Here is a 27,330-nt window from a genome sequence, read left to right on the forward strand (position 1 = left end):
GTAGTCTTTCCAAGAACCCTTGCCGTGGACTTCTCTCCCGCTTGCGCGCGCGGGGAAACTGAGGCACAGGGACCAGCCACTGCCTCCTTTCGCTGGCACATGGGTTCATTCCTCCCCATCCGACCCGATGACAGAAACGGAGCCGTGCTGGAATCCTCTGGGGTTAGGTGAGCATCTCTGTTCTTCCCCGGGCGTCCAGAGTGACTTAATGTCTCTTTACCTCAGTTTACCTATCTGTGAAATAGGGCGAAAGGCGCTAGTCGCCCCGCCAGCCGGCCGGGCTTTTGCAAGGTAGTATGTTGGCTGATGGACTCTTGTTTTTAAGGGTAGACACGCCAGGCTCAGGGGGTGCCTCGCTTCTCCTTGTTTTTGGATACTAAGCCAGCCGGATCCCCACCCCCTTCTCCAACATTGGCAGTCTCCGGCATCCACGAGGGTCTCTGGGAGGGGGAGCCACACTCTCCGTCCCCCGCTGGGAGCGCCTCGCCGCCTTCCGATTGGCCCAGACGATCCTAGAGCCTTCTGCCATTGGTTGCGGGCTCCCTGATCCCCATTGGCTGGCGCCTGTTGTGACGTCATGGACCCATGTGGGAGCGCCGCGGATGGATTGGCTGGCGCGCCCAGCCAACCACCGCGGAGAAAGGAATTTCCACAGTAGCTGAGGCGGCGAGGCTGATTTAAGGTGGTCTGAGCAATCCGGGGTCCCAGTGCTGCTTCTCAGCTTTTTCCTTTAAAAAAAAAAAAAAAAAAAAAAAAAAAAACACACCCACATCCACATCATAAAAACCCAGCCAGGAACCAGGGCTGAGTCTTTCTGTACAGTGGGAGGGGAGAGATCAAAAGCTAAGTCCCTTCCTCCAATTTTGCAGCCTCTCCCCCGGGTTTTGCAGATGGGGAAACTGAGACCCAGAGGGGTGGGGGGTTAAGCCATGGAGTGAGCTGGGGAAAGCCTTCCCTGTGAAATGAGAAGGTTGTGCTAGACTGCCCAGGCTGTAACTCACTCCTGGCAGCCGTTTCCCTGCCTCCTGCTCTGGCCGGATGTGGCATTTCAGCGAGTTATCAAGTAATCTGCCTGTGAGATGGGTCCCCTCATCTCACAGATTGCTCTCTGCTGAGCCTCCCCAAATTCTCAAAGCTGGGACTGCTGCTGCACAGAGAGCAAATCGTCTCCTCCTTCCTGGCAGATTACAAACACGAGAGGAGTGTGTGTCTGTGTGTGTGTGTGTGTGTGTGGTTTTGTGGCTTCTCAGGCAACCCACAAATCTGTATTTACCCTCCTCTGTGGAGTGTGCTTGGCTGAGGGATCTAAAGACTGGTGGGTGAAGGTCCCCTCCACCAGGAAGCCTCCTCTGAACTTAACCAGGCAGAGTTCCTATTCCTGCTCTGGGTCCCTTAGGTCCTGAGTGCTCCCTCTGCCCTGGCACTGACTCTATGGGCCTGAAGTGTGTCCTCAGCTCCATCTCACCCAGCCTGGTAGCCTCCTGGGCAAGGCCTGGGCCCTTCCTTGCTAGGGCCTCAGCATCTTCCTCAGGAGGAGAGGATTATAGAATAAATACCCATGTTCCTGCCAACTTTAGACAGTCTCTGTTCCGTGTGTGTGGAGGAAGAGAGGCCTTTTGGAGGAGCTGCCTCGAAGAGGTGCTATTTGGGTTGGGCCTTGAAGGAATGGATTTTCTCCAGGCAGAAAAGGAGCAGGAGGGAAATTCCAGAAAGAGATAGCAACATAAACAGAGGCCCAGAGGTGGGAAGGAACACAGATTAGGTAATCTGGCTGGTGGGGCTGGAGCAGAGAGAGTGTTTGAAAGGGTGGAGGGAGGTAAGCTGGGCCAGGCCAGGTGGTGCAGGGAATCTCAGGCTAGCCTAAAGAGCTGGGACTTTATCACAAGGGCACCCCCTCCCCATGCAGGCAGTTAAGTGAGGGAGGGCCAGACCCAGACTCAAACAGAAGGTGACAAGAGGGAGAAGGTGGCCTGAGATCCAAATGGAAGAGGAGGAAGAGCTGGTGATGGCAGGGGGCTGTGGAGTTGTGGAGCAGGGTTGCATGGCAGGTGAGGGGGAAAGACGCCACTAGGTCGATGCTCTGTTCTGGGGGATCAGGGTGGACTGGGGCCTGTCAGGGTGAGGGACAGATCTGGGGAAAGACAGTGCATCCAGTGGCCTGGGGGACCTCCAGGAAATATTTGTTTGTTAGTGGCTATACCCTCAGGGCTGGGTCTCCCAGGGGTAGGGACCAGGGGTAGAGTCAGAGCTTGGAGCCATCTTCACAAAGGTGATGATTCAAGCCTCAAAGAGGACACAGCAGCGGCTTAGAGCCTGGGCAGCCAGAGGGCTGGGCAAAGGTGACATTCAGGTGACCAGGCTACGTGAAAAGAGATCAGCCCTCAGAAAGGAAGGGCAACCAGGTCAGGAGGGCGTGGGAGCAGGGAGAGGAAAGGCCACTCTGGGCAGAGCTGCAAGATGAAGATGAAGAAGGAATCTTTGAACTTGAGGAGATGGAGAACTTTTGACAAGAGAAGGCCCAGGGGAAGTTACAGGGTGGGAAGGAACAGAGCATGAGGGAGGGGGACCACTGCTTGGACTAGTGGTCCGGAGAGGGGAGGTGCTGCCTTCCCAGGGGAGGCGAGGCACCTTCTGGAAAGGTTTTGGAGCAAGGACTTCACAGATGCTCCCACAACTTGGAATGATGAACTTTCAGCATCAGGGAATTATGAAACTCCCTGTTTCTTAGAATTCTCCAGCAAGAGTGTGGCCAGTGATTTCTGGCTTTAGCTGCATCCCCTGTTTCTTCTTCTCACTCCACTGCCTGTTCATTTATGGAGCACTTCCTGTGTGCCAGTCTCTGCAGGCACCAAGACAGGGGGCTCTGTCCCTACACAGCCTAGTGAGGGAGACAAGTAAAGAGTAGAACAGCCCACAAAGAAACACAATCATGTCAAAACAAAACACGAACAAAGCAAACTCTGATAGAACCTAGAAAGAGAGAGAATAGGATGCAGCATTTGAGAATAACAGGGTGAAGTGGGTGAACACTGCTTGGATGGGTGGCCAGGAAGGGCCTTTCTGAGGAGGTGATGAGAAGCAAGGGAATAGCATTCCAGATAAAGGGAACAGTAAGTGCAAAGGCCCTGGGGCAGGGCTGTACCAGGTGAGTTGGAGGAACAGCAAGGAGACCTGTATGGCTGGAACAGAGTGAACGAGGGTGAAGGTGAAGGGGCACAGAACCTTGTGGGAAGAGGGAGGAGTTTGGATTTTATCTTGATGGCCATCGAGTACTCACTCCCTGTAACACACACACACACACACTCATTTTTTTTCTTTATAGAAAAAAAATGGAAGTTCCCAGTACAGGGGCTGAATGCTCCTGCCAGCCTACACCACAGCCACAGCAACACAGGATCTGAGCCAGCCACATCTGCAACCTACACTGCAGCTCACAGCAACACTGGATCCTTAACCAGCCAAGCAAGGGCAGGGATCAAACCTGCATCCTTGTGGATACCAGTCAGGTTCCTAACCCACTGAGCTACAATGGGACCTCCCACACTCATATCTTTATCCTCAGGACTTCTCTGCCCCTCCCTGCCCATTGCTGCCCATCTTTAACCTTCCAATCTCATCTCCAGTGTTACCTCTTCCAAAGGGTCTCTCCCAGACACCCCAGATGAATAAGTTCCCTCTGTTCCCCAATCACTGGCACCTAAGCTCCTCTTTGTACACACACACATAATGCCACAATTTTCAAACTGCAATCTTGCCTTGTCCAGATGAATTCAAAGAGGGCAGGAATCTGTTCTCCACCTACCCTGGGTGTCTGGAAGGATGCCTGGCATGTCCTAGATGCTCAATACATTTGATAGGGCTTTTGTACACTTTTGCTTACTCATCTACTGACACAGGTCAGGTATCAACACGAGGCAAGGGGTTTTTCCTCTGTTTTGTTCCCTGCTGAGCCCCCACGCCTAGAACACTGTCCACAGCAGGCTCTCAATATGTGTTTGTTGACTGACTTAACAAAGGACCCTCATGTTTTTCACACACACAAGATAGGAATAAGAAGGTCCCACCTCCCAGGTAAGAATGAAGGATGCTCCCTGGATATCTGTGGTCTGTGGTTGGGGACAGCACCCCTGGCCTCAGAAAGGGCTCAGTCTGATGACAGAGACTCCTTTTCATCCTCAGGGAGACTTCTGCCTTCCAGGAGCCCCTAGCGTGAGAGGGGAGACAGCCCAGTCTGCTGGTGGCGATTGGAACTCAGCTCCCATCTCTGGGAGTTTACCCTGTGCCAGGCCAAGCTGAGTTCACCTGCTGTGCCATTTAAAAATAGCCTGTGATTCTGCCATTTTACAGATGTGAATACGAGGCCCAGAGAGGGCGAAGGCCTGGCTCTGCCCCCCAGCCTTGTCCCTTCTGCGGTGTTTGCACAGGCTAGTCCCTTTCCCTGCAGGCAGGTTTCCTAGTCAGCCCTGGCAGGCTGCTTTCTCCTCATCCTCAAGTCTTAGCCCACTTCCTCAGAAAGGCCGTTTCTGGCCCCATCTCCCCCACCCCCTCCACCGAGCTACTCCCACCGTGGGCCACTAGGTATTTATTTGTTTCCTGACTCTTCTCTCTTGAGCCCTGGGGAGGAGGGGCGATGTTTGCGGGGCTGGACGAGAGCCTCAGTTTCCCCGCCCGTCCCTGGCGGAGGGAGGGGGTGGTCCCGGGACCGCGGCCGCAGTCGTGGGGGTGCGCGGGGCAGGCAGGCCGGGTGGGCGGGCCGGGGGCGGCGGCGCCACCTTAAGGCGGCTCTGCCCGCGGCTCCCGGCCGAGCCCCGCCGGAGGGAGGCGGCTCCGCGCGGGGCCCGCCGCCCGCGCCTCTGAAACCGGCCGCCGCTCGCCCGACCTTCTGCGCCGGCCGCGCACCTCCCGCCCAGCAGGGGCCTCAGCGCCCCTCAGTCCCCGCGACCCCGCGCGCTCGCTCAGGGGCGGGGGACGCCGGGGTCCCCTGCCCCACGCCGCCTGCCCCCTTCCTTCTCGGGCAGCCCCCTGCCCCAGCCTCTCCCCCACCTCGCCGCCGCCTCGCCCCCCCACCCCATATCGTCAAGCTCCAGCGGCGGCGTGGGGGTGCTTCCCGGAACGGCAGGATGTACCCCCAAGGAAGGCACCCGGTGAGTGGGGGTCCGGGCTGCGGGGGATGGGGGCGCGGGGCGTCCAGGAACTCAAACCTGGGCGTCCCCCCCCAGACCCCGCTTCAGTCCGGTCAGCCCTTCAAGTTCTCAATCTTAGAGATCTGCGACCGCATCAAAGAGGAATTCCAGTTTCTTCAGGCTCAGTACCACAGGTGAGGGGGGGTGGGGGGCGGGGGCGCCCCGCCCTGGGGTCCCAGGTCCCAGGAACTCACCTGGGGGTCTCACCTGGGGGCCCTCAGGAGAGAGGCGGGGCCGCTGGGGGCAGAGGGGCGGGGCCTCCGGCGTGCAAGGAGGAGGGAGGGGCCCCAGGGGTAGGATAAAAGGCCTTCAGGTAGGAGCACAGGTGAGGTGGACAGACACTCCGTACTGGGACATTTTGAGCCTGAGAAGGGATGGGGAGGGTGTGGGAGGGGGTGAGGAAATGGGGAGGAGAAGAGCCAATCCTATCACTTTGGAAACTGGCCCAGAAGGGGTCCGTGGGTGTCCCTGCTGGGGAGCGGGGAGAGTGGGCTCCCAACACCCCATCTCCTTCCCAGCCTCAAGCTGGAATGTGAGAAGCTGGCCAGTGAGAAGACGGAAATGCAGCGACATTATGTCATGGTGAGAGTGGCTGTCATACCGGCGTGGGGTCAGTGAGGAGGAGGGCTGGGCTATGAGTGGAAACTCAGGGTGTGGATACCAACCCTAGGACCACACTAGGGTAAGTCCTGGCCAGCTCTGGGCCTCATTTTTCCTCATCCATAAAGTGGGCTGGTTAGGATTCCAGGCTCTCTCCCAGAGCCCTCCCAGCCTTTAAGAACACTAAGGCAAGGATGTCCACTGTCCTCAGGGGCACCTCTGAGCAGCCAGGGTCTCTGGGCACTGCCTCCCTGCTCCACCCCCTGGAGAGAGTGGAGGGGGATCCTGTTCCTCCTCTGGGCTCCCTTGGGGCTGAGAGGCTCTGGGTCCTGTGATGATCTCCCTGAGCCTGGGGGCTATTGGAAGATCCAGCATCACCCAGCGCAGCTGGACGTCCATCAGCATGGTGGACATTGCCAGATGGCTTTTCCTTTTCAGTACTATGAAATGTCCTACGGGCTCAACATTGAAATGCATAAGCAGGTAACTGTGTGTTGGGGCGGGAGTAAGGGTGTCGGTGTATGTGCGGGTGTCTGGAAGCTGGGAGAGGGACCCAGCACTCCAGCGGTTGCAGACCCAGGGAACAGGGGCCTTATCCTGAAATCTCGGGGACCAGGGGGCCTGATTTCAGCCGTATGAAAGGAAAATGAACTTCTGGAGACCTTGTCCAGAAGAGACACGATCGGTGGGCAGGGGCCTGTCAAGGAAGGCTCGTAGCAGAGACCAGCAGTCAGGCTGGAGAGGGACTTCTGTCCTGGGAAGGGGACAGATGGACAGTCTTAGAGGTCCCTTTCAGCCCAGCGTGTCTGACATTTGGAGATGGACCCGTAGGTTCTGTGGTTGTCTCCACCATTCTGTCCTCAGCTTCTCAAGGTTCTGACTTAGACCTGAAGCTTCTGAAATTGACTCCAGTTGCCCAAGATTAAACCCCCAGATCCTGAGACTGACCTCGAAATTCTCTGATGGTTTCTAAGGGGCTGAGAGGGATCTCAAGATTCTGAGGTTGATGGAATCTTAGATTCTGTCCATCAGAACATTAGAATAAATGGACAAGAGGGAGTTCTCTTGTGCTGCAGCAGGTTATGGATCCAGCGTTGTCACCCCAGCGGCTTGGATCATTTCTGTGGCACAGGTTCCATCACTGGCCTGGGAACTTCCACATGACACGGATGCGTCCAAAAAAGAAAAAAATTGGACAGAGTCTAGGGGCTTTCTGATGGGTGGGAGGAAGTTCAAGTGGACTGGAGGTGCCTGGGAGTGCCTGCTGTGGCATGCTTTGTTGGGTCTGCTGGCTCTGGTATGGGTGGGAGGGGGTTTGTCTGCTTGGACATGGCTTGTGAAATGGACCCCCTTATGGGGTGGAGGGCATAGGGTAGAGCCCTGGCTCTGGGAGCCTGGTTCCACGCTCCTGGTAGCAGATAGAAGACACAAACCTCACCTAGACCGACACAGTACCCTGCACCCCTAGAGGCAAAGCACAGGCTGACAGAACACACGCTTCCCCTCTGTTCAGCCTCTGTGGGACACCCCCTGCCCTGCCCTGGTCCCAGATGAAACCTCCAAGCAAAAGCCTTCTGTTTCTCTCCTACTCTCTATCCTCTGTGGGTTTTCTCTACACTAACCAATTCTCCAGCTCTGACACCAGTTGCATGTCCTACACTTGATCCCACTTCTAACACATCACCCAGAGTCCAGGCAGATGCTGTGGGTTCAGGGATCAGCCCCACGGGACTGCCCCCACTTTACATGCCAATCGCAGGTCTGGGCCTGGCCTTTGGACACAATTGGCTATAAATCAGGGTTCCTGTGACTCCCCCCCATTCTGATAATTTGCTAGAATGGCTCCCAGAACTCCAGAGAGCTCAGACTTAGTCTTACCCATTTATGATAAAGGATATCTATCACTCAGGACCAGCCAGATGGAAGAAATACACAGGGCAAGGTGGGGTGGGGTGGGGAGCTTCCATGCCCCCCCTGGGTGCCCCCCCCCCAGCATCTACACGCGACCACCCACCCGAAGCTCTCTGAACCACTTTGGTTAGGGATTTTTTAGGGAGGCTTGGTTATATAGGCAGAATTGATTTCACCACTGGCTATGGGTGACTACCTCAACCTCCAGCCTCTCTCCCCTCCCTGGAGGTCAGAGGTTGGGGGGTGGGGCTGAACATTCCATCCCGCTTAATAAACTCAGATGTGGATGAAAGGGGCTAATTGTGAATAACAAAAGATGCTCTCTCCCCTTTACCACTCAGAAATCCCTAGGGTTTTAGAAGCTCTGTACCAGGAACTGGAGCAAAGACCAAATATGTATGTTTCTTTTTCTTTTTTTTTTTTTTCAAATATATATGTTTCTTACTGTGTCACAGCATCTCAGCCCTGAGTATGATGCACTGGGATTGCTCGCTGGCTGCAGGCCAAGGGCTCAGGCGCATCCTAGAGAGGGACCTTGTCCCCCAGAGACCAGGACTCAAACCCAAAGCTCTGTGGAGTCCCAATCTGTTCTGGGCAGCTGTGCAGCTGCTTTCTGGGAATCTCTGTTCAGTGGGTCTGGTGGGTGGTGTATCTGTCCCAGTCTTCCAGGTCAAGGCCTCCTTGGACATCAGGTGGCCGGCCTCCTCGCCAGGCTCTCATTCTGGCCCTGAGCCCTCTGGATTGAGAACCTCCCCCTCCAAGCCTCTTCCCCATTGCTCCCTGCCAGGCCGAGATTGTGAAGCGCCTCAGTGGAATCTGTGCTCAGATTATCCCCTTCCTGACTCAGGAGGTGAGTGAGCTTGCTGGGGGGCCAGGAGGGGAGCTGGCTATATGTGGCAGGCACTGGTTCTTTTGGGTGGCCTGTGGGCCTGGGCACCAGCTGGGGCAGGGCTTTAGGGATGGAAGAAGGTGTTGGCTGAGGGGCAGGATAGGGCCTCAAGCCTGCAGCCAGGCTACCTTGGTCCAAATCCTGGCTGTGTGGCCTTGGGCCAGTGGCTTGCCCTCTCAGTGCCTCTGTCATGAAGTTTAGAAGAGCTGATACATTCTAGTTGGTGAAGATGATGCCAGGTGCTTAGTAAACAGCCAGTAAGGAGTTCCCACTATGGCACAGTGGGTTAAGAATTCGACTGTAGCTGCTCGCAGGTTGCCGAGGAAGTACGGATTCAACCCCCCATCTGGCACAGTGGACTAAAGGATCCAGCGCTGCTGCAGCTATGGCATAGTTCGCAGCTATGGCATAGTTCGCAGCTATGGCTTGGATTCAGTCCCTGGCCTGGGAATTTCCATATGCCTCGGGTGCAGCCTGAAAAGAAAACAAAAACAAAATCCAGTAAAAGATAGTCCTTAGGAGTTCCCATTGTGGCTCAGTGGTAACGAACCCAACTAGTATCCATGAGGATGCAGGTTCAATCCCTGGCCTAGCTCAGCGTGTTAAGTATCTGGCATGACCATGAGTTATGATGTAGGTCGCTGTGGCTGTGGCTGTGGCCAGCAGCTGCAGCTCCACTTGGACCCCTAGCCTGGGAACTTCCTTATGCCACGGGCACCACCCTAAAAAAAAAAGTTTGTCCTTATTACTTAGTCCCTACATCATGCTGAATGAAATAAGCCAGTCACAAAAGGACAGATAACTATCTAATTCTACTCACCTGAGGTCCCTAGTGGAGTCAGATCCATAGAGACAGGAAGTGGATGGTGGGGCCAGGGCTAGGGAGTCAGTGTTTCATGGGGACAGAGTTTCAGTTTGGGAAGATGAAAAAGTTCTGGAGATGATGGTGGGATGATTGCCTGACATTGCAAATGTGCTTAATGCACATGAGCTGGATGGTTAAAAATGGTTAAAAGGGTGGAGTTCCCTGGTGGCTCAGCGGGTAAGGATCCGGCGTTGTCCATGCTGTGGCATAGGTTCCATTCCTGGCCTGGGAATTTCTGCATACCTTGGTCATGGCCCCAAAACAATAGCTAAAAGGGTAACTTGTATGTGTTTGTAACCACAATAATACAAAAAGGTGGAGCCAGGGCAAATTAAACAGCTTCATTGAAACTTAAAAAATTAAAGTTAGCCCTTGTGCCAATGCCCCAAGCTCTTCGGGACCTTTACATTTTATTCCTGCTTCCATCTGGAGCGTTCCATCTCCAGAGAGACAAGAAGACAGACTCTACCACAGGGTGAATACATTGGGGCCCTCATTGCGTTGGGGGCCAAGAAATGGGAGAGGCGCTCACCTTGGTCTGGACCCCACTGAATCTGAGGTTTCTGGGCTCTTGGGTTGGTGGCTTAGAGATGGTGTCAGAAGTCCAGGATGGGGACCAAGTGGCCCAGAGTGAGAAAGGGTAAAATCACAGAAGAGAGGGTAAAACAACTTTAGGAAGGAGTGAATTAAGACACCCATGTGCAGGAGTTTCCGTCGTGGTGCAGTGGTTAACGAATCCGACTAGGAACCATGAGGTTGTGGGTTCGGTCCCTGCCCTTGCTCAGTGGGTTGACGATCCGGCGTTGCCGTGAGCTGTGTAGGTTGCAGACGCGGCTCGGATCACGCGTTGCTGTGGCTCTGGTGTAGGCTGGTGGCTACGGCTCCGATTAGACCCCTAGCCTGGGAATCTCCATATGCCTCCGATGTGGCCCTAAAAAGACAAAAAGACAAAAAAAAAAAAAGACACCCATGTGCACTCCAGCAAATTCCATGATTCTAGACCAGGAGTCAGCAAACTACAGCCCAGGGGCCAAATCACCAGCCCTCCACCTCTTTTGTAAATAAAGTTTTATTGGCACACAGCCATGCCCATTCATGTCCCTATTGTCTACGGCAGCTTTCCTTAGACAAGGGCAGAGTTGAGGGGTTTCCACAAAGACCCTCTGGCCTGCAAGCCTGAAAATTTTGACTCTCTGGCCCTTGACAGTCAAGATGTACTAACGCTGGACGCCAACACATTCTCACAGGCCTGCACCATACAGGGGCCCCCACTCAGCATCTGGACATCACCTCAGTGGGAACAACCCCAATCCCCAACTTGGGGAGTGTGGGGGCCCTGGTGGCCTCAGAGCATACACGGGAACCACCAGCCACGTGTGCCATTTACGTTTGTATTAATTTGTATTTCTTTTCAAATGTATTGCATTAAATTTACATTTAAATGTCTATGAAATTAAATTAAAGGAAGCGTTCGGTTTGTCTGTTGCACCAGCCACATTTCAAGCTCTCTGTAGCCACATGTGGCTTCAGTATCTAACTGCGCAGACAGGACGTTTTCTCACTGCATGAAGGTGGGGAGAGGAAGGAAGGAGGGTGGGTGCACAGGGGCTTCTAGAGGCTGCCAGTTTGTATTTTTTGACCTGGGTAGTGGGTACATGGGTGCTGATGTGTACAGCGGTTCTTTACTGGCTGTGACTCTGTCCCCAGGAGACACTGGGTGATCTTGGGGATATCTGTGGTCATCACGACTGAGGGGTTCCTGGCTTATCAAATGGATGGGGCCGGGGATGCCACTCCACCCTCACAGCGTTGGGGATGGCCCTCCACAGGGGATGACCTGGTCTCAATGTTGGCAGTGCCGAGGGCAGACCCACATTTATAAACTCTGATTTATAATTATTAGTTCTAACTTCATGTAGAGACTTTGTTTCTTTGTCTGTTTCTTAATTTTTAAAGGAGAGGGAGAGGAGTTCCCTGGTGGCACAGTAGGTTAAGGGCCTGGTGTTGTCACTGCTGTGGTTCAGGTCACTGCTGTGGTGTGGGTTCAACCCCTGGCCCTGGAAATTGCTCCTGTTGCAGGTCCAGCCAAAAACGGGTGGGGGGAGGGAGAGAGGGAGAGAAAGGAAATAGAAGTAGCAGGTGAGAGAAGAAGGGCAGGGGGCCTTGCCTGGGAGGTGGGGGCTCTCCTGAGCACCCCTGTCCCCCACTCCCCCCCACCCAGCATCAACAACAGGTGCTGCAGGCCGTGGAGCGGGCCAAGCAGGTGACCGTGGGGGAGCTGAACAGTCTCATCGGGGTGAGTCCTCCAGCCCAGCCCCCGCCTCCAGCCCAGCCCCCCATTGGTGGTGAAGCTGGGGTGCCAGGTGGGCAGCTGGCCTGGCTCTGGCCGCTCTGGAAATCCCAAGGGCACCCCCTCTGTCCTGACCCTGACCCCCTCTCCACAGTCCCTTGGGCTGGGGCAGGGGAGCCCACCCCTGCCCACCCCTGGCCCACCCCCCTCCTCTCCAGCAGCAGCAGCTCCAGCCGCTGTCCCACCATGCCCCCCCTGTGCCCCTCACCCCTCGCCCAGCTGGGCTGGTGGGCGGCAGTGCCACGGGGCTGCTGGCCCTGTCGGGAGCTCTGGCCGCCCAGGCTCAGCTGGCCGCGGTCGCCAAGGAGGACCGGACAGGCGTGGAGGCCGAGGGGTCCAGAGGTGAGTGGGCAGTGGCTGGGGGCATGGCTGGGGATGCGGGAAGAGGAGGGCAGGGGCACCAAACTCGTGTGAATGAAGGAATGGAAGGGCTGCAGGCTTGAGGGTTCAACCCTCTTCCCAAGGGGCTGTGTGTCCTTGGGCAGGTTATACCCCTCTCTGGGCATCTATCTGAGTGGTGCAGGGGAGGGATAGTCCCTCTTTGCGAGGATGTCTGAAGGAGAAGGGGGCTCTGAGCTGGGAAGGGGGCTTTATACACTGTGGAGAGCTGTGCACTCTGGCACCGTGGGATAAAATCCCTCATTCTTTTTCCTTCTCTCTCTCTACCTCTTCGCCACCCTCCAGTGGAGAGAGCGCTGAGCAGGGTAAGTTTAGGGGCATGGGGATTTGCCCTCTCTGCTAACATTTGCTTTGTATTCACATGCGGCTGAAGCTGCTTGTTCTGAGCTGATAGGGGCCTCCGAAGGAGACTGCATCTCCGCTTCCACACTGTGTCGCCCAGAGCCTTTGTGTGTGTGTGTGTGTGTGTGTGTGTGTGTGTGTGTGTGTGTGTGTGTGAGATGCCCCATAAAACTAGAATCTCATTTATTTAAAATTTTCCATCTTTGGAATTCCTGGCGGCACAGTGGGTTAAGGATCTGGCACTGTCACTGCAGTGGATCAGGTCACTGCTGTGGCACAGGTTTGATCCCAGGTCCTGGAACTTTTATATGTAGTGGGTGCATCCAAAATAAATAAATACATAAATTTTTCAGCCTTCAGTGATTTTTGCAGTTGAATAAATGCATGCATGCCCGGGTAGCATTCCATTCCTCCATCATTGATTTATTCCTCATTCACTCCACTTTACTATCCGCAAGAGTGTTGCCTCATAGAAGTAGCATGTGAGCCCTGTAGGTAATTTTTTTAAACTTGTTTAATTTTGAAATCATGACAGATGCAAAGGAGGTTGCAAAGAAATGTACAGGGAGGTCCCATGCACCCCTCACCCAGCTTCCCCCAACGATAACATCTTGTGCAAACTAAAATACAGGGTCAAAGCCAGAAAACTGAGGGGGGTGCAACCCATAGAGCTTAATCACCATTTTACAAGCACTTGTTGTGTGTGTGTGTTTCCGTGCAGTTCCAATCACCTGTTTAGTTTTGTGGAAGCATCATTGTAAGTTTTCTAGTAGCCACATTAAAAAAGTTAAGCAGGGGAGTTCCCTTGTGGTGCAGCCGGTTAAGGACCTGGTGTTGTCATTGCAGCAGCTTGGCCTGCTGCTGTGGTGCAGGTTCAGTCCCTGCCCAGGAACTTCCACGTGCTGTGGGTGCAGCCAATAAATAAATAAGTTAATAAGCAGCAGGTCAATTTCAATAGTAAACTTTAACACAGTGCATCTAAAATATTTCAACCTATAATCAACACAAAATCAACATAATAAATTCTTAATGAATCTTTTTTTATTTTTTGGGTTTTTGTTTTTTGTTTTTGTTTTTTGTCTTTTTAGAGCCACACCTGCAACATATGAAAGTTCCCAGGTTAGGGGTCGAATTGGTGCCACAGCTGCCGGTCTACATCACAGCCACAGCAATATGGGATCCGAGCTGTGTCTTCGACCTACGCTACAGCTTGTGGCAACACTGGATCCTTAACCCACTGAGCCCAGGGATGGAACCCACATCCTCAGTCAGATTTGTTTCCGTGAGCCACAACAGGAACCCCCCTTGATGGATCTTTTATATTCTTTTTATTGTACTGCGCCTTTAAGATGGAATGCATTTTGCATGTAGAGCTCTTCTCAGCAGGCACTAGTGCTCCCCAGGGGACACTGGGGCCTGTCTGGGGATCTCTGTGGTAGTCACAACCACATTGAGCCTGCCCTTGGAAGGTCCCTTTTCCCAGATGGGAAGCTTGAGGCTCGGATCCTAATCACAGCAATGGGTATCCCAGGTCTTGGCTGGGCCAGGACACAGCCTGGGGGCCCAAGAAACCCTGACCTTTTCTCCTGCCTGGCCCCTGTGTCTCTGCAGAGCGTGTCCCCTTCGCCCCCGGAGAGTGTGGTGGAAGAGGAGAGACCCAGCGGCCTGGGTGGCAATGGGAAGCAGAGAGCAGAGGAGAAGGATCTGTCGGGACCTTATGTGAGTTGGGGGGCACATGTGGACTGGGGTGGGCAGATGAGAGCCGGGAGAGGGTGAGGATGCCTCCTGGTCGCCGGCTCTCCCCGCGCCACACAGAGGAGTAAACTGAGGCCACCCCACACCTCTGGGGCACTCAGCCCCTTCTCTCCCATCCTCCTCCACGAGGGACCCTCCCCAGGATCCCCACCCGACCCTCCCGAGGAGAGGTCAGGGGCCACGGAGGCAGGGGCACGGCCAGGTGATCTCTCTCCCCTGTGTCCCCCCAGGAGAGTGACGAAGACAAGAGCGATTACAACCTGGTAGTGGACGAGGTGAGTGCGCCCCAGCCTCCTCCCGCCCTGACCTCAGGACTAGGAGGTAGGGAACTCGGAGGCCTGGTCCCAGAGCAGGTGGTGGGTTATCTAGGGTGTTGGGAGGCCCAGAGGCAGCGGGGGGTCCTGGTGTTCCCCTCTCTATGGAGTGGCTGGGATGGGGGTGGCATGGGGCAGGGGGAGGGGAAGAAGGGGGAACCCAGGACACCCCAGGCTGCCCTACTCTCCATAGCACAGGTGGGAAACAGGTCCAGAGAACAGTGGAAGGAGGGTGTCAGAGGTGGCTTCAAGCCCTGGCTCACTGTGGGACTTTGGGGGAGTGACACCCCCTTCCTGACCCCACTTTTCCTCCTCTGTTCAGGGATGAAAAACAAAATCCAGGCCCTGATATAGTCGATATAGTTGTTGCTCTGTGTGCTTATGTCATTAAGCCCACTTTACAAGTGAGTCAGCTGAGGCCCCAGGGGTTTCATAATCCTCCCAAGTGGGTCAGCAGTGCCCAGTCTAGCGGCTGGGGTGGGACACGGGAGGAGTACAGAGAGGGCCTCTCCATCCTCTGCCGCTTCACCAGCACTCATCGTCACCTCCTCAAACCCAGGACCAACCCTCCGAGCCCCCCAGCCCAGCCACGACCCCATGTGGAAAGGCCCCCGTCTGCATCCCTGCCCGTCGGGACCTGGTGGACAGTCCAGCCTCCTTGGCCTCCAGCCTTGGCTCACCTCTCCCCAGAGCCAAGGAGCTTGTCCTGGTAAGGAGTGGGGGAGGCCTTGAAACTCATTTTCTTTATCCCGGGAACCTGGAAACAGACGCTCTCGCATCAGACATAATGACAACAGATGAGCCAGGCTAGGGTGGTGCAACGTTCCCTTTGTGACTATTTTGCTACCTTCCTCAAAACCACCTGATATTAGGTAATTTTTCCTAAGTGGACTCCCTCTATTGAACCTCCATAAATATGAAAAGGCATTTTTGTAAATAGTATTAAAAGGCAACTCACCATCTCATGCAGAAACCAAGTATCTCTTGCAAGAAATAGGAAGTCGGGGAAATAAACACAGTGCAACTATAGAATTGGCAACTCCGCTGGGCTGATCCCAGCCATGTGAGTGTTAACGTCTTTGAGAGACAAGGGGGACGCACCAGCCCTAACCTGAAATGTGGTTCCCACAAGGAAAGATGACAATTCCTAGCGGAGCAACTTTCTCCTTGCGCCTCCTGATGTTTAATGCCAGGTGTAGGGACCCCGTCAAAGCCCTCCCCTGGCGCATTCACAGCTCAGCTCTGCTTGTACCTCCCCCCAAATCTTCCCCAGACCCCTGCCCTGCACTTGCCAGGGAGACTGCGTCGGTTTCTAGGCCTCCCCTCCCAGCAGGTTGCTATGGCAACCGCCAAGGTTGGGGCTCCCATCGCATCTCATGTGCCCTCCTCCCACTCTGAGGAGACACAGAGGGGGAGGGGCAGCGCTGTTTCTAATGGAGAAACCCCCCAAAGACCCCTCTTGTCCCCGCCGTTGGCCCCGTCCACTCCCTCCCGTGGGCGTGCGAGTGTGGCTGTCACACACCATGTGATGGAAAGATAGGGTGCAGAGTTCCTTGGGGGAGCAGTGGGTTAAGGATCTGTTGTTGTCACTAAGGATCCAGCCTTGACACTGCTCTGGCTCGGGTTCAGTCCCTGGCCTCCATGGCGGGGGAACTTCCGCCTTCCACGAGCATGGCCAAAAAAGAACGAAAAGGAAAAAAAAAAAAAGAAAGATAAGGATATGAAGTTTCTTGAAAGGCAAAGGAAGTGAAGGCAGAAAGCCAAGATGGAGCTTGTTTCTACCTGGAGGTCTGCTTTCCCCTCCCCTCCCCTCCAGGATGCCCCTGGGGAGGAACTGGGTGGGGGACAGCCCCTCCTCATGGGGAGCAAGGGGGTATCCACTGACTACGTGTCTGTCTCTCCTCTGGGAGCACACTGTGGTCTCCTGGTCCAGGCACCCATCCTAGTGTTTGTTCCCTGGCCCTAAAGGTTGTGACAGGTTCTAACTTTGTCCACTGTCTTCTCTTCTGACCCCCACTCCCCGCAGGGTGGGCCCACCTTGTCCCAGACTTTGAGAACGTCTAGTGTCTTCCTGACCCCATAGCTGCACCATATACCTGATCACACGTACACACGCACACTTCTCACAATAGATTGCTGGTTCCCATGGGCACGCAAGTGTGTGCATCCTGTGGGCACACAGGTGTCCACCTGGCCGTCCGGTGCGTGCAGTCACTCATGCGTGCCCCGTGCCCCGGGGGTGGGCTATGGGGCAGTTCCCCTGGTGTGTGCGAACCTGAGGCCAGAGGCGTGCGGGCACCTCCCTTGAGCCCTGGCCTACCTACCCCCACCCAGGGATCCCTGCTCCCTTCTCCCACCCACCTTCTGCTGCGATCCTGGGGCTGCAAGGTGCCAGGTGCCATGCCTGGAGGTGTTCAGTCCTGCCCTTTCTCCCCAGAATGATCTTCCCGCTAGCACCCCTGCCTCCAAGTCCTGCGACTCCTCCCCGCCCGAGGACGCGTCTACCCCTGGGCCCAGCTCGGCCAGTCACCTCCGCCAGCTCGCAGCCAAGCCAGCGCCTTCCACGGACAGTATTGGTGAGCACCTGCTGGTGCCTCCCTTCTGGGGAGTTCTAGAAAACAGTGTGTGTGTGGGGGGGGTGGGGGGTGAGGCAAGAGGTGTGGATTCCAGCTAGGACGGTGCCTTGCCTTTTCCACGACTCTGAGCTGGATGCTACTTCTCTGTGGTCCTCAGCTTTTTTATTGTCTTGGCCTGATGTTGGGGGAGGAAACCGATGCCCAGAGATGGGGAGTGACTTACTCAGGGGCTTCAGCACTGGAAGGACAAGCTTTGGAGTTAGACAGACTTGGGTTTGAGACCAGCTTTGAATCAACTGTCTGCCCTCCAGCAAGTGATCCAACCTCTCTGAGCTTCACATTCCCCATCATTAAAACGGGGATGGCAGTGCTATTCTTTTCGTCCTGTGGCTGGGCTCTGTGCTGGTTCTAGAGTCCCAGAAAGAAATCAGCCCTGAAACTTGCCCTCAAGGAGCTCCCCAATAGCGGGGGAAGGGAGCCAGACCCTCAGACTCCCAGCCCTGCGTGATCAGGGCTCGGGTAGAGGAAGGGACCCAAAATGGGCAAGGCTAGAGGCTAGGGATGAAGTGGGGAGGCTCTAGGATGTTTCTAAAATGTTGCCAGACAATGAATGTAGGTTTTGAAGGATGCATAGGAGTTCAGCCACTGAAGAAGGAAAGGGAAAGGAATGTTGACCAGAACAGCATCCGTAAATATTTAGAGCCAGGACAGCGTATGGCGGATGCTGAGCCAGAGCATGAGAGCCCCAGAGTTCCCCCAAGTCAGTGGAAGGCAGGATCTGGGTCCAGCATGTCTGAAGACCTGTCTTTGTCTCTTCTCACTCAGCCTTGAGGAGTCCCTTGACCCTGTCCAGTCCCTTTACCACGTCCTTCAGCCTGGGCTCGCACAGCGCCCTTAATGGGGACCTCTCTGTGCCCAGCTCCTACGTTAGCCTCCACCTGTCCCCCCAGGTCAGCGGCTCTGTGGTGTATGGACGCTCCCCCATGGTGAGTCCTCAGGGTGGGAGATGCCAGGAAGTGTCAACAGGGCCCAGGGGCTGGGGGCTGGAGGAGAATCCAGTTAAACACAGAGAGACAAGGCAGTAGGGAAAGGGAGGGGAGTCCTGGCTTGGCGAGTGCATGTGGGAAGACGATCTCAAGGTCTCAGTAGCCCTACAAGCTCAATACAAATAAGCACCTGCGACTGTGGAAAAAGCACCTGTGACTGTGCTGTATTAAGAGGAACAGAAAGCCACACCATGGGACATGAGGGTCCACTTCAGCCTCCTGGCAAATGGTGTACAGTTGTTTGCCCGGATTTTTAAAGGCCTGTGGTGATTCTGGTAGATTGCGGAGGAAGGACTAGCCCAGGGAAAGGACTAGAAGTGGGGAGGAGTTGAAGGAGAGACATGAGACCCCCGAGCTGGGGCAGGGGGAGGAGATGGTGTCTGCATGGGCCCCAGAGGGCAGTACTGGGATAGATGCTTGGTGAGAGTGCACCTTCCTGAAGTGGGTGTAGATGCCTCCAGAGGGAATAAAATGCCTGTCATTGGAGTTACTCCCAGCCCAAGGTTGGGTGGGCACTTGAAAGGGATGTGGCAGAACAGGTATCAGCAATATATTTTTTTTTCTTTTTCTTTCTTTTTTTTTTTTTTTTTTTTTTTTTTTTTAGAGTTGCACCTGCAGCATATGGAAGTTCCCAGGCTAGGGGTTGAATTGGAGCTGCAGCCACTGGCCTACGCCACAGCTCATGGCAATGCCAGATCCTTAACCCACTGAGCAAGGCCAGGGATTAAACCGTCCTCATGCATGCTAGTCAGATTCATTTCCACTGGGCCACATCGGGAACTCCAGCAATATTTTCAATAAAGGGCCAGATAGTAAATATTTTTGGCTCTGCAGACCAGTTGGTCTCTATCACAACCACTCTACAAGGACTCTACTACCTTTATAGCTCAAAAGCCACTACAGACAACATACACAGGAATGGGTGTGGCTATGTGTCAGTAAAACTTTATTTATGAAAACAAGTAGGGGACCGCAATTTGCTGACCCCTGTTCTAAGCATCAGACAGAAGATTCATCAGGATCCTTCCAAATCTGGGGCCCTAGGATTCCCAGATAAGAGACTGTGGAGTTCCTTCATCTAAAAGCCTCCACTCTCCCACCTGTAGCCAGGGTAGAGAAGCCGGCATCTCCGCTTTCTTGGGGAGGGGCTGAGAAACAGATTGGGGCAGATAAACAGAGAGGGCTATGGCAAGTGAGAGGACGGATGTGGGTTTGAATCACCTGTCCTGTGACACCCCTGCTGGTGTTTTGGCAGATGGCATTTGAGTCTCATCCACATCTCCGAGGGTCATCCATTTCTTCTTCCCTGCCCACCATCCCTGGGGGAAAGCCGTGAGTACCAGGATGGGGCTCCCTGCCTCCTCTAAGTTTATGGGGCGGGGGTTGGGCTTCCCTTCGGCCTTTCCAGAAAGTCTCTTCTGTAAGATAACTGGGGCTCCCCTCCCAGAGTTGCTCTCTGGATGGAGAGGTGTGTAACAAGCAATGGCTAGAGCAGTGGTTCTCAGCAAGGGGTAGATTTTTGTGCCACGCCCCCCTGCTTCTAGCCTCCAGTGGGTGGGGGCCAGGGATGCTGCTCAACACCTTACAAGGCACAGGTCGGCCCCACCTTCCTGGCAGAGAACGACCTGGCCCCAAGATCAGTAGAACATTCTGCCATGATGGGAATGGTCTGCACTCTCGGCTGTGCAGTCTGATTGGCATCAGCCATCTGTGGCTTTTGAGCACTTGAAATGTGGTCATGGCGACGGAGGAACTGAAAATTTTAATTTCTTTAAATTTAACTGGCCCCACGTGGTGGGCGGCTACTATTGGACAGCGTTCTGGGGAACTCAGGAGGCATCTTCCTGAATCCTCTATTCCGCAGACATTTACTAAGTGCTGGCTTACCATGCTCCAGGCCACAGCCGGACCTCTTCCTCTTCTGTATCACTTCCCCCTCACCTTTGATCGTGTGGCGCCCTTCCCTAAACGCTGGGGGCACAGGCAGGAGAAGCCTGCTTCCTGCCGCGGGGAGGGGTGGGGGTGAGGGTTAAGGGATCCCCTTCCCCTCTCCCCGGTGGTCCCGGCCTCGCGTGCATCATGCCCCACCTCCCGTCCAGGGCCTACTCCTTCCACGTGTCTGCGGACGGGCAGATGCAGCCCGTGCCCTTCCCGTCCGACGCGCTGGTGGGCGCAGGCATCCCGCGGCACGCGCGGCAGCTACACACGCTGGCGCACGGCGAGGTGGTGTGCGCGGTCACCATCAGCGGTTCCACGCAGCACGTGTACACGGGCGGCAAGGGCTGCGTGAAGGTGTGGGACGTGGGCCAGCCCGGTGCCAAGACGCCAGTGGCCCAGCTCGACTGCTTGGTACGGGCAGCGAAGCCTGCAGATACATGGGGTGGAGCTTGCAGGCCACCTGGGGCGGGGCTGTAGCCAATGGGAGGAGTTTATAGACCAACCAGGGTGGAGCTTACAGGCCGCTTAGAGGCTGGGTTATAGGCCAATGGGAGGAGTTTTTAGGCCAACCAGGGTGGGGCTTGTTGGACAATTTGGGGTAGAGGTCTTAGGCCACCCCCAGGTGGAGATTATAGGCCAACCCGGACACAATTTATAGCCCAGCAGGTGGGGCTTATGGGCCAGTGGGGTGGAACTTGTGGGCCAAGCAGGGGCGGAGCTTATAGGTCAATGGGGGTGATTTATTCAGCTGGGCTCCTGCAGGCTTGGCTGGGGGGCTAACCCCACGCCCTTGCTTCGCACTGCTCCCAGAACAGGGACAATTACATCCGTTCCTGCAAGCTGCTGCCTGACGGCCGGAGTCTGATCGTGGGCGGTGAAGCCAGCACCTTGTCCATCTGGGACCTGGCGGCGCCCACCCCTCGCATCAAGGCGGAGCTGACCTCCTCAGCGCCCGCCTGCTACGCCCTGGCTGTCAGCCCCGACGCCAAGGTCTGCTTTTCCTGCTGCAGCGATGGCAACATCGTGGTCTGGGACCTGCAGAACCAGACCATGGTCAGGTGGGTGGCCGGTGCCTTGTAACCTCGGGCAAGACCTAGATCTCTTTCCTTTGTGCTGTGGGGGCAGAGGAGCAGCCTCGGGGGACGCTGGAGCAGCACCACCTTCAGGATGGACACCTGGGCCCTCTTCTCTTCAGGCAGTTCCAGGGCCACACGGATGGGGCCAGCTGCATCGACATTTCTGATTATGGCACTCGGCTCTGGACAGGGGGCCTGGACAACACCGTGCGCTGCTGGGACCTGCGGGAGGGCCGCCAGCTGCAGCAGCATGACTTCAGCTCCCAGGTGCCGCACAGGGTCTGGCAGGAGGGGACACAAGTTCTAGGAATGTGGGCTCTCTTCCTCTCCCCCTGAAGCACCCACTCCCAGATGGACCTCTGTGTCCATCTCTCTTGTCCTTGAGACAGATCCACAGGCCTTCTTTACTTCTTCAAAGGCAGACACAGGGAAACACAAAGGAGCTGATTTGTATGAAGCTGTGGAGCTAAGACCCTCAGAACGTCTTCCCAGCTGCTCTTGCCAAGCCATTCCCCTGTTCCTTTGTCTCTTCTTGTGTAGCTGGTTTCTACTCTCAGCCTTCAACCTCTTGAACCTACCGAGAGCTCCTGATCTCTCACCAGGACTCACCATAGGGGAGCTGCTGACCCCCACAGACAGATAGAGGCCAGTGTAGGAGCTTGGCACAGGGCAGTTGCTGTGGCAGGCCAGGCTGAAGGATGTGAAGGGGCTGGACAGAATCAGGGGGCTCGTCAGGGCTGAGCAGTGTCAAGGACAGGTCTTCAGATACCCTGGACCCAGATCCTGTCTCACACTGCCTTGGGGACAGGTGAGTTCTTGGCCTGTCCTTTAAGGCGTTGATGCTCTAGCCTCTCACACACCATGCCCGGTGACACCTCCAAAGCCTCCTCACTTATTGTTCCTTCTGGCTGCCATGCTTTTCCCTTCTTTTCTCCAACTGGTAAACTCCTACTCATCCTTCAAAACCTATCTCCAGCGTGCCCCCTCCTTGAAGCTTGGTAGAAGCTTCCTCCCAAACTCTTTCTTTCTTTCTTTTCTTTCTTTTTCTAGGGCCTCACTCATGGCATATGGAGGTTCCCAGACTAGGGGTCTAATTGGAGCCATAGCTGCCGGCCTACACCAGAGCCATAGCAACTTGGGATCCGAGCCGCATCTGTGACCTACACCACAGCTCACAGCAATGCCGGATCCTTAATCCACTGAGCAAGGCCAGGGGTCAAACCCACAACCTCATGATTCCTAGTCGGATTCGTTAACCACTGAGCCATGACGGAAACTCCCCCAAACTCTTTCTTTTTTACCATCTCTTCTCTTTAGCTTGAAGTTTCCTTTGATAGGGAAATCAGGGGTGCAGGTGGGTAGACGTGTCCATCTCCTGTCTCCAAAACTTAGATGGGTGATATACCTATCTCGTCATCCCATGGTGAATATCTCCCATCCTATTGTGCCCCCCTTTTTTATACAGAACCACTTCTCTGTGGCCAGGAACATATGAAACTACCCAGTTTTCTCTCTGCTGGAAAGTTAGGGTTCTTTCCACACGTGTCTCATTTGCCAATAAGACAGCGAGAGGCTTCAGGTGGGAGAGGCTTAGGTCTTGCTCTTCTCTGTGCCACACGTGGGCCGGGTATGGACTGATGAGGCCACAGAATCCTTTCAAATCAAAGTGAAAAGAGGTGTTGGCAAGTGGCAAAAGTCCCAAGCTGGGAGTGGGAAGGCCTGGTCTTTCGTGGACTTGCTGCGTGACCTTGGGCAGGATATGGCCTCAGCTTCCTCTCCACCATCTGCTCGAGGGGAGCTCCTGTCCCCGCTGGCTTTGCCCCCTTCTCCCCCCCCCTGCAAAGCTGTTGTGCGTTCAGAGCAGATAATGGATGTGAGGCCCCAGGGTTCCGTGTAATTCTGATTAATATTAATGATTTGACATGCAGTTGCCTGCTGCGTCCAGGCCCGGGGCCAGCTGCTTCTCCACGTGGGGGCTGTGGTGTAGGACCTCCCCCCCAGCCCCCAGCTCTGGGCAGCCCCCAACAACCCAAAGGGTTTTTGATGTCCTCCATTCCCTCTTCATCCCCAGATTTTTTCCCTGGGCCACTGCCCCAACCAGGACTGGCTGGCTGTTGGCATGGAGAGCAGCAACGTGGAGATCCTGCATGTCCGGAAGCCCGAGAAATACCAGCTGCACCTTCACGAGAGCTGCGTGCTGTCCCTCAAATTCGCCTCCTGCGGTGTGTCTGCCAGGGGTCAGGCCAGGGACTCCAGGGTGCTGGGGCAGGCTTGCCAAAACACAGAACACAACAACCAAAACCCCACCACACAAACAGGATGCCCGGTTTAATTTGTATCTTAGATAAATAACAAATCATTCCTTTGTAGAAGTATGTCACATGTATTTCATGGGACATATGCTAAAGGACAAATAATTTCTTAGTCGATCCCAAGTATTTCGTGGGACATACACTAAACAACACATCATTTACTAGCATAAGTATGCCCTCTCAATGTATGGGATATACTTATACTAAAAAGCAACTAATTTGTTAGTGCAGATATATCTCAGCTATTGCCTGGATATACGTACACTAAAAAAATTTGGGCGTACACTAAAAAAATTTGACACTAAAAATATGTCCCAAGTGGGAGTTCCTGTTGTGGCTTGGCAGGTTAAGAACCTGACTGGTTTCCATGAGGATGTGGGTTCCATCCCTGGCCTTGCTCAGTAGGTTAAGGATCTGGCATTGCTGAGGCTCTGGTGTAAGCTGGCAGTTGCAGCTCTGATTTGACCCCTAGCCTGGGAACTTCCATGTCCCATGGGTTCGGCCCTAAAAGGAAAAAATGTCCCAAGTATTTCATGGAATGTGCATATGCTTAAAAAAACACACAGGGAGTTTTCCCTGGTGGCCGAAGGGGTTAAGGATCTGGTGTCATTGCTGCTATGGCTCAGGTTGCTGCTGTGGCATGGATTCAGTCCCTGGCATGGGAACTCCCTCATGCCATGGGCGTGACTAAGATAAAAAACAGATAATGAAATATTTGGGACACACCTGTAGTAAAAATGATGTATGGTTGATGGGAAATTCAAATGTAAATGAGTACCCTGTTTATTTTTTTATTTTTATTTTTTTACTTTTCTAGTTTTTTGGCTGAGGCGGTGACATGTGGAAGTTTCTGGGCCAGGGATTGAACCCGCTCTACAGCAGCGACCTGAGCTGCTGCAGTGACAATGCCAGGTCCTTAACCCTCTGCACCACAGGGGAACTCCCTGAGTACCCTGTTTTCACTTGGCAACTGTCCTGGGGCTCCCCCTTCTTGAAGGCCAGTCAGAGCTCTTTGGGGCCTTGAGTTCATCTGGAATGAGAGGGGGAGACTCCTGAGAGGCTCTGTCCCCCGGAGGAGGACAGAAGTGCAGGAAAGAGAGTGAGGAGTTCCCGTCGTGGCTCAGCAGAAACGAATCAGACTGACATCCATGAAGATGCAGGTTTGATCCCTGGCCTCACTCAATGGGTTAAGGATCTGGCGTTGCCATGAGCTGTAGTGTAGGTCACAGACGCAGCTCAGATCTGGTGTTGCTGTGGCTGTGGTGGCTGCTGTTGCTATGAGCTGCGGTATAGGCCAGTGGCTACAGCTCTGATTCAACCCCTATAGCCTGGAAACCTCCAATATGCCACCGGTGCAGCCCTAAGAAGACCAAAAAAAAAAAAAAAAAAAAAAATTGCAGGAAAGACAGTGAGAGGCCAGAACAGGCTGCCCCGCCTCTGCCCCCAGCCCCCAGCCCAGGCTTTCTGTGGTCGCCTCTCCTGAACCCCCCACCCTCCTTCCCCCAGGGCGGTGGTTCGTGAGCACAGGGAAGGACAACCTGCTGAACGCCTGGAGGACGCCATATGGAGCCAGCATTTTCCAGGTACCTCCTGTCTGAGGTCCCCACCCTGGCAGGATACCAGGTGTCCAGGGACCTGGGGGAGGGTAGGGGGGGCTTTGAACAGAGGGATCTCCCCACTAGCCAGGAGCTACAGAAGCAGATGGTCAGCACGAGGGCCACATCTGTGTGCAACCAGATTTTGCGTGTTTTGTTTTTATAGTCACACCCATGGCATATGGAAGTTCCTGGGCCAGGGATGGAATCCAAGCTGCAGCTGCAGCCTACACCACAGCTGCAGCAAAACTGGATCCTAAACCCACTGCACCAGGCTGGGGATCCAGCCTGAACCTCTGCAGTTGACCTGAGCCACTGCAGTCGGATTCTTAACCTGCTGCATCACAGCGACAACGTCAGGTTTTTGTTTTTAATAGTGATAAAATACTTGTAAAATTTGCCATCTTGGAGTTTCCTCTGTGGTACAGTGGGTTAAGAATCTGGTGTTGTCACTACTGGGGCTTGGGTTGGTGCTGTGCCTCGAGTTTGGTCCCTGACCCCAGAACTTCCCGCATGCTATGGGCGAGGCCAAAAAAAAAAAAAAAGCTAATCATGTGATACAGACTGATTTGGTTTCTGGGCTTACTGGCTAGAGCTCATCTGGACTTCACTGAGCTTTCAGGTCAAAAGCTAAAAATGTACCACTGGACTCTACAGAAGTTTTCTGAGCACTGGTGTGGGTCATCCTGCTATAAGCCTTAGCCCTCTGCTGTGGTGTGTGGCCTCATGCCTGGTGCACACCCTCTGTGAGCTTCCAAAAAATAGTGGTCCCGTTCTTCTCAGGAGCACCATCACCTGTCCAGGGGCTCAGCTCCAAAAAAGGACCTTTCTCTGGAAACCATGTCACCCTTGTCCCCTACCCCCCGCCTAGGCTCCCCATGTTGGGCTCCTCCGAGTCTTGTGTCGGTCTCAGCCTGGACCATAGGCTCATCTTTAGGGGCAGGTGCTGCCCCAGCCATCTCGCCTTTTCCTTCTGAAGGGGTGGGTGGTTAGGAGCACGAACCAGACAGTACTGGCCTTGGCCATGCCTCACTCTCCCTTCTCTCCCCCCCTTCCCTGTCCTGGACTCACACCCCCTTCCCCTCCCTTCGGCAGTCCAAGGAGTCATCCTCTGTCCTGAGCTGTGACATCTCCGGGAATAACAAGTACATTGTGACGGGCTCGGGGGACAAGAAGGCCACTGTGTACGAGGTGGTCTACTGAGACCCCCTCTTCCTGCACCCTTGGCCCAACTCCTGGTGGAGAGACATCCAGGACTTTCTCTCCTGTCCTACTGTGAGCCCCACATCTCATCTGCTCTCTGACCCCCTGGCATCCTCCTCCACTGGATGTGGGGCCAGATGTGCAGGGGGACTTTGGGGAAATAAATGTATTTATCACAACTGCCTTTCCGTCTCAGGCTGGGGAACTGGGGACCCTTGCTCTTTCTGGGCGCCATTATTGAGAGAAGGCCACTTTCCAGTGGTGTGGCCGTGGGTCAGTGACTTTCTTTCAGCCTCTTTTTCCAGATAAGGACACTGAGGGAATTCATTCTGCATGAAACACTGAGTTCAAGAAATGGGTGTTGTATTGGGGCTGTGTGGCTTCTGTTCTGCCATGTAACAAACAGCCCCCAGATCTCAGTTGGTTGAAACAATAGATGTTTCATACTCACACCCGGAGGGCAGGTGGGGCTCAACTCCAAGTAGACACTTGGGACCACAGGATGGTGGGGGTTTCACCAGGTCAGTGTATAGCTTGGGGCCAACACAGCAGGAGAAATGAGTCCTGTTCAGCTTTTACAGCCTTGGCCCAAAAGCTTTACCGCCAGCCCTTTGCACAGAATCATCCAAAGACCCTGCCCACGAACAAAGAGTTAGGGAATATGGTGGTGCCTGAAGCTATTTGGGGTGCAGGTACATTTCCTTTGAAATCCAGAGAATTCCTCAGAGCCTGGCACATGACCTGGCTAAGCAGAGGTCAGTCCCAGAGGAGGTGATAATGGCTAAGAGAAGAGCTAAAGAGTCATAGAAGGGTCTGTTGGGAACCGAGGGAACAGCATGTGCAAAGGCTCAGAGGTAAGGAGTTTGGTCTTGTGAAAACCAGGAGGGCAGGGGTTCCTCCTAACCTCCAGATGAGGCATAAGCAGAGGAAGCCCGTGAAAATGTGAGCCAGATTTGGGGAGAGGCTGGTGGGGGTG

General features: G+C 54.6%; 1 protein-coding gene across 7 annotated transcripts; it reads left to right on the forward strand.

The window, feature by feature from the left end:
- TLE2 (transducin like enhancer of split 2) lies at nt 1-26,537 on the forward strand. Of its 7 annotated transcripts, none has more exons than XM_021084148.1 (20): nt 1-167; nt 5,220-5,317; nt 5,702-5,765; nt 6,222-6,266; nt 8,482-8,544; nt 11,670-11,744; nt 11,957-12,140; nt 12,483-12,502; nt 14,151-14,258; nt 14,525-14,569; nt 15,141-15,317; nt 17,046-17,184; nt 18,010-18,170; nt 19,486-19,562; nt 20,330-20,579; nt 20,979-21,226; nt 21,364-21,511; nt 23,316-23,466; nt 25,063-25,139; nt 26,247-26,537. In XM_021084148.1, the coding sequence occupies exons 3-20, from the start codon at nt 5,745-5,747 to the stop codon at nt 26,352-26,354; spliced, it is 2,097 nt and encodes a 698-aa protein (XP_020939807.1). In that variant the 5' UTR covers nt 1-167; nt 5,220-5,317; nt 5,702-5,744; the 3' UTR covers nt 26,355-26,537. The 7 variants fall into 7 exon arrangements, 6 of the variants coding, with proteins under 6 accessions (XP_020939807.1, XP_020939806.1, XP_020939803.1 ...); XM_021084144.1 differs by lacking the exon at nt 1-167 and adding an exon at nt 4,820-5,144; XM_021084145.1 differs by lacking the exon at nt 1-167 and adding an exon at nt 4,820-5,144 and having other exon boundaries at nt 11,960-12,140.

This window comes from Sus scrofa, chromosome 2 (genome assembly GCF_000003025.6).
Source record: "Sus scrofa isolate TJ Tabasco breed Duroc chromosome 2, Sscrofa11.1, whole genome shotgun sequence".
In the NCBI taxonomy this organism is placed as follows: Eukaryota; Metazoa; Chordata; class Mammalia; order Artiodactyla; family Suidae; genus Sus; species Sus scrofa.